At 43.6% G+C, this 5,894-nt stretch overlaps 1 protein-coding gene across 1 annotated transcript; it reads left to right on the top strand.

Annotated features, from left to right (window-relative positions):
* Nucleotides 1-4,530: 4,530 nt before the first annotated feature.
* On the top strand, nt 4,531-5,186 carry LOC134729664 (putative methyl-CpG-binding domain protein 3-like 3). Its single transcript, XM_063600776.1, has one exon. It carries the CDS (start codon nt 4,544-4,546, stop codon nt 5,105-5,107), a length of 564 nt encoding a protein of 187 aa, XP_063456846.1. The 5' UTR covers nt 4,531-4,543; the 3' UTR covers nt 5,108-5,186.
* The last annotated feature ends 708 nt before the right edge of the window (nt 5,187-5,894 follow it).

Raw genomic sequence — 5,894 nt, 5'->3', positions numbered from 1 at the left:
AAAATTAGCTGGACGTGGTGGTGGGAGCCTGTAATCCCACCTACTCAGGAGGCTGAGGCAGGAGAATCGCTTGAACCCAGAAGGCAGAGTTGCGGTGAGCCAAGATCGTGCCACTGCACTCCAGCCTGGGTGACGGAACAAGACTCCACCTGAAAATTAATGATAATAATAATAATAATAATAATAATAATTTTTTACGGTCACTTGTTTATATTCTTTTGTGTAGGGTCCATTCAAGTTTTTCACCCAGTTTCAAGTGTGTTTTCATTATTTTTCTGTTTGTTTGACATTATTCTTTTTTTTTAAATATTAAAATTTTTTTTTATATATACTCTGGCTTGATGTACTTTCCTGGGGGTACAGAATCAAAACCTCTTCCCCCACTCCGGTTTTCCACGCTTTCTCTCTTACTGATGTATTTGAATGAATAGTTGCTCTTAATGTATCTTAATATGGTTCAAATTTGAATTTGCTCCTTTCTATTTAGAGTTTCATTGTATCAAGAAGGAAGATTGTCTCCTCATTGACTGTGAAGCTGTTCTTCTACCTAGTTTTTAATTAAAGCTATTTACTGTGTTTTATACTTAGAACTGAAACTAAGAGTATAAGAAATTAGGCCAGGCACGGTGGCTCACGCCTGTAATCCTAGCACTTTGAGAGGCCAAGGCAGGTGCATCACTTGAGGTCAGTAGTTCGAGACCACCCTGGCCAACATGGTGAAACCCCGTCTCCACAAAAAATACAAAAATAAGCTGGGTGTGGTGGCATGTGCCTATAGTCCCAGCTACTTGGGAGGCTGAAGCAGGAGAATCATTGAACCCAGGAGGCAGAGGTTGCAGTGAGCTGAGATCCCACCACTGCTCTCCAGCCTGGGTGACAGAGTGAGACCCCATCTCCAAAGAAAAGAGAGAAAAGAAAGAAAGGAAGAAAGAGAAAGAAAGAAAGGAAGGAAGGAAGGAAGGAAGGAAGGAAGGAAGGAAAATTAAAATGAGACTGAACCTAGAAAAAAGGTAGATTAGCAAAGTGGAACAAGGTTCAAGAGCAAATATTCCCACCAAAGCATGAACAACATTGGAAAATTCAGAGACAAGTGGGATGTGATTAAAAGAAGAGTAGAGAGAACTTGGACAAGAATGGATATCAGAAGTGAAGGAGACATATGCACCTTCCAAACCAATGAAAGACATCAACCCACAGATGCAATTGACTCCACACCCTCTAGGCAAAGGAAATACACAGGAAGCAATAATGAGCTACACTGTGGCCTACAAACCAACCACAACGAGAAAGAGTTTAGAGAATGTGGAAACCAAAGAAGCAAGGAAAAGCCTGACAGCTGACATCTCAACACAGGTAAAATGAGATAGACATCAGTGGGGCACCATTTCTAATATGCTGAAAGAAATTTGTCAAACCAGACACCCGTACCTCACAGCAATATTGCCCCCAAATAAAGATGCCTAAATAAAAGTGTAAAGGAAAACAATTAGTTGTTAGCAGCATTGAATTAGAAAAAAAATACTAGAATGAATTCTCAAGTCCACAGGGAAATAATCCCAGATTGAATGCTAGAAATGCAGAAAGGAATAAAGATGAATGCACAAGATAGTCTGTACGTAAATATTAGTACATATTGCTTTATGAAGCAATACTAGAAATGTCTCCTGGAGAGTAAAATATGTGTAGAAATAATATGCATGAGAATGGTAATACAAAAGTCAGAAACAGCTAAAAAGAGAATTAAAAGTGTTCTAACGTATTCGCATTTTGTGGGAGGGGTTAAAGTAATTAACTGTATCAGAGTATAGGATTTAATTATTAGCATAACTACACAGATCTGTATGGCTGTAACTAGCAAGTTCATGGAGATAACAATAAAATAATAAACATATTTGATTCAAAGTCAGTCAAGTAAAGGCAAAAGGAACGTGAGTCAGTTAAGTCAAAACCTAGGAAAAATGAGATGATTGAAACAATTTCAAATTTACTGGTAATTATATTAAATGTAAATGCACAAAATATAACTTTTTTTTTTTTTTTTTTGAGATGGAGTCTCACTCTGTCGCCCATGCTGAGCTGCAGTGGTGCGATCTCCGCTCACCGCAACATCTCCCTCCCAGGTTCAAGCGATTCTCCTGCCTCAGCCTCCCGAGTAGCTGGGATTACAGGTACATGCCACCACACCAGGGTAAGTTTTGTATTTTTAGTAGAAATGGGGTTTCACCATGTTGGCCAGGCTGGTCTCGACATCTTGACCTCAGGTGATCTACCTGCCTTGGTCTCCCAAAGTGCTGGGATTATAGGCGTAAGCCACCTCTCCCGGCCAAAGTAGTAATTTCTTTGCAACAACTGTGTGATATATTCTATAGGATTGTGAATAAAAGTTTTGGGCTTTCTTTTCTTAACGAACATTGAAATGGTCTTTAGTTTTTGTTATTAAATCAAATATTACGTGAACATTGATGTACATAGACAGTTCCATTCCTATTTCTATAGAAAGTATTCAAAGATGTTTGGAAAACTGGGAGAAAAAGGGAAACATATCTAAAATGCTGATATTAACTGTAAATACCACCCCGCCACACACACACACGTATTAAATTCTTTCTCTACTCACACTCTGTGTAGGTAACACCACATTGGTTTCTGTATACAGATTTAGAAATGCCTCAAATCCAATGGGCGGAGACAGGGTGTTCCCTGTGGATTATCCACTGATTGCATTATCACTCGCTTTCTCTATAAAAAGGGGAACCAGATGCAGAAGTCACTGCATTTTCCGGCAAGCCAAGGGTTGTCTGCATCTCAAGAGTGGGGTCAGCAAGAGAAACTCTACGGCTATGGGAGTGCCTGCGTTCACCTCTTTTCCGAGCCCACCTGTTCTGGTGAGTACGGGATTTTTATTGATTACAGGAATGTCCACATGTGTCCTTTTTCTTTCTGTAAGACAGCTTTACAGTTAGCAGTGGGTTGTTCTTAAAACTGGATGTTGTGGAAAGTTATACCTCAGGTGTTAGTATTTGTTGAATAATGTTCAAAGTATTCTCATTATTGCCCATGAAACTGTATGGGGATAATAGTTTTGATTTTTTTTTTAAAAATCCAACATCACTAGGAAAGGGAAGAAGTATTATTTGGCCTTGCAGTCTTCAAATTATCTCCCTCTCTGGAAAGCTCCTGAACCAGAAATTGCTTGGTCCGTTTTTTTAAAAAAACAAAAAACAAAAAAAATTAGTTCTCTGGTAAAATTTCATGATGAGTTGCTTATTCCCTAAACTCACTGTCACGATTCATTGTAGTGAATTTCTTTTCTGTTTCTCTGTTTCTCCTCCTTCCGTCCCTCTCTGTCACTCCCTTCTTCTTCATCATGGAACTTACTTATATCTGATATTCCACCAGAAATTTGTTTTTAGTGCGTTTATTATGTCTTCCTTCTCACCAAGATGAAAATCAACAGAGTGGTGATTTATGAAGTTTACTTCTGGATCAGGGGTTCTACTGCACAGCTTGGCACATCATAAGTGCCCTGTAACTAAGGGGACTAAGTAATTTTCCCTCCAAAGGGGAACATCTTGGGTCAGTATTAATCTTTATGCCAGGGGTACTGTAAGGGGTAGTATTAATCTTTATGCCAGGACAACAAAAAATGAAATGAGAAGGACAGAAACGAAGGCTTTAAAATGGAAAGTGCACTGATGAGGTTTGTGGGGGAAACAACTTTATGAGACTAGAGTCTTCCAATTGAGTTAGAGCAAGAAAGGACGTCAAATCTTAGGAGGCGCTTGATCATCTTTCTCAGTATGTCATCAAAAGATTCTCTCATGGTAGAACTCTAGTTAATTGAGCTTCTTAGAAACAGAAGGCAAACATGGTGTTTCTGAGGTTTTTCTTCATGAGCAGGTGGTGTTCAGGTGAAGGTGGGATCTGGGTGTGGCAGTGAGTATTTAAGGTGGCGAGTGCACGATTTCTTTGGAAACCAGAGAGTCAAGGAGCTATGAAAATGATGTTGTGTCCTGAAGCACAGCAGAAAGAGATACAGAGAAGCGTGAGGTCTTGGTGAACAGGGAAGTCTGGGATCCCGGTGTCCTGTTGGGGATGGGTTAGGAGGCACCAGCATCTGTGTAGCTGACAGTGGCAGGGAAGAGAAGAGAGGGTGTCCTCTGAGGAGGATGAGGAGGGACAAGGTCTGGAACTGACCCTGGGTCATGACCTTGAGCATTTAGTCCTGGACTCGCATCAGCCCGATGAGGTCCCAGGACCCAGTGTCAATACCTGGAGCTCCTGCCAGCAGCATCAGGGTCACACGGAGAAATGCAGACTCTAGGGTCCACCCCAGACTTACTTGGCTTCAGGTCCACATATCTGACTTTAGCAAACCCTGAGGATGTACACTGCCATTTGAGACACATTTCCCCAGAAAGAGAGGCTGGTGGGAAGATTCCACTGAGCTGAGAGAAGCCCCCCACAGCTGATCTTCTCCTGTCTCCATTTGGTTCAAATTTCACATTTTCTTTTCTTTTGAAAGGGGAAGCTCAAAAGAAACATGATGCCCTGGGCTTTACAGAAGAAACGAGAAATCCACATGGCCAAGGCCCATCGGAGACGAGCTGCGAGGTCTGCTCTCCCCATGAGACTCACCAGCTGCATCTTCCAGAGGCCGGTGACGAGGATCAGGTCTCATCCTGACAACCAGGTCAGACGCAGAAAAGGGGATGAGCACCTGGAGAAGCCGCAGCAACTCTGCGCCTACCGGAGACTGCAGGCCCTGCAGCCCTGCAGCAGCCAAGGAGAAGGTTCAAGTCCACTGCATTTGGAGAGCGTCTTAAGTATCCTTGCAGCGGGGACGGCCAGTGAATCTCTGGACAGAGCTGGTGCTGAGCGTGTCCACAGCCCGCTTGAGCCCACCCCTGGGCAGTTTCCAGCTGTGGCAGGGGGGCCAACCCCAGGAATGGGTTGTCAGCTCCCACCGCCCCTCTCTGGCCAATTGGTGACTCCTGCAGATATCCGGAGACAGGCCAGGAGGGTGAAGAAAGCCAGGGAGAGACTGGCCAAGGCCTTGCAGGCAGACAGGCTGGCCAGGCAGGCAGAAATGCTGACATGTAGATGAAGCGCAGTCCCGGGCTTTCGGTCCCTTTCTTTTAATGCCCATCCTCATTCCTACTCTGAATTGTCACCCTTTTCCCTTCCCCCCCAGTTCTTTAATAAAAGTATTTGAAAGTAACAGGTGTAAAGAGTGGATGGTTTTGTGGTGAGAAATTGGGTTTTATGAGATGAGGAAGGAGACCTTTACATGTCATTGTACATCTCAGTTTCTGTTTACCATGATTTTAATTAATTGGGTTTTTTTTGTTTGTTTGTTTGTTTTGAGACGGAGTCTTGCTCTGTTGCCCAGGCTGGAGTGCAATGACATGATCTCGGCTCACTGCAACCTCCACCTCCCAGGTTCAAGCAATTCTCCTGCCTCAGCCTTCCAAGTTCCAAGTAGCTGGGATTACAGGCGCCTGCCACCACATCCGGCTATTGTTTGTATTTTTTTTAGTAGAGACGAGGTATCACCATGTCGGCCAGGCTGGTCTCAAACTCCCGACCTCAGGTGATCCACCTGCCTCAGCCTCCCAAAGTGCTGGGATTACAGGCATGAGCCACCGCGCCCAGCCACGCCCAGCTAATTTTTGTATTCTTGGTAGAGTCAGGGTTTCATCATGTTGGCCAGGCTGGTCTTGTCCTGACCTCAAGTGATCTGCCCACCTCAGCCTCCCAAACAGAATTTATTGTTATTATTATTTTGAAGAACTCCAAGTCCTGCCAGGGCAGGGTGGTTTACACCTGTTATCCCAGCACTTTGGGAGGCCGAGGCGGACAGATCGTTTGAGGTCAGGAGTTTGTGACCAGCC

Source organism: Pan paniscus, chromosome 20 (assembly GCF_029289425.2).
Source record: "Pan paniscus chromosome 20, NHGRI_mPanPan1-v2.0_pri, whole genome shotgun sequence".
Taxonomy (NCBI): Eukaryota; Metazoa; Chordata; class Mammalia; order Primates; family Hominidae; genus Pan; species Pan paniscus.
This window is presented reverse-complemented; position numbering and strand designations above follow the sequence as displayed.

Bases quoted from the DNA above. Each gene is read 5' to 3' on its own strand.
- LOC134729664 (XM_063600776.1), top strand. From the start codon at position 4,544: ATGATGCCCTGGGCTTTACAGAAGAAACGAGAAATCCACATGGCCAAG.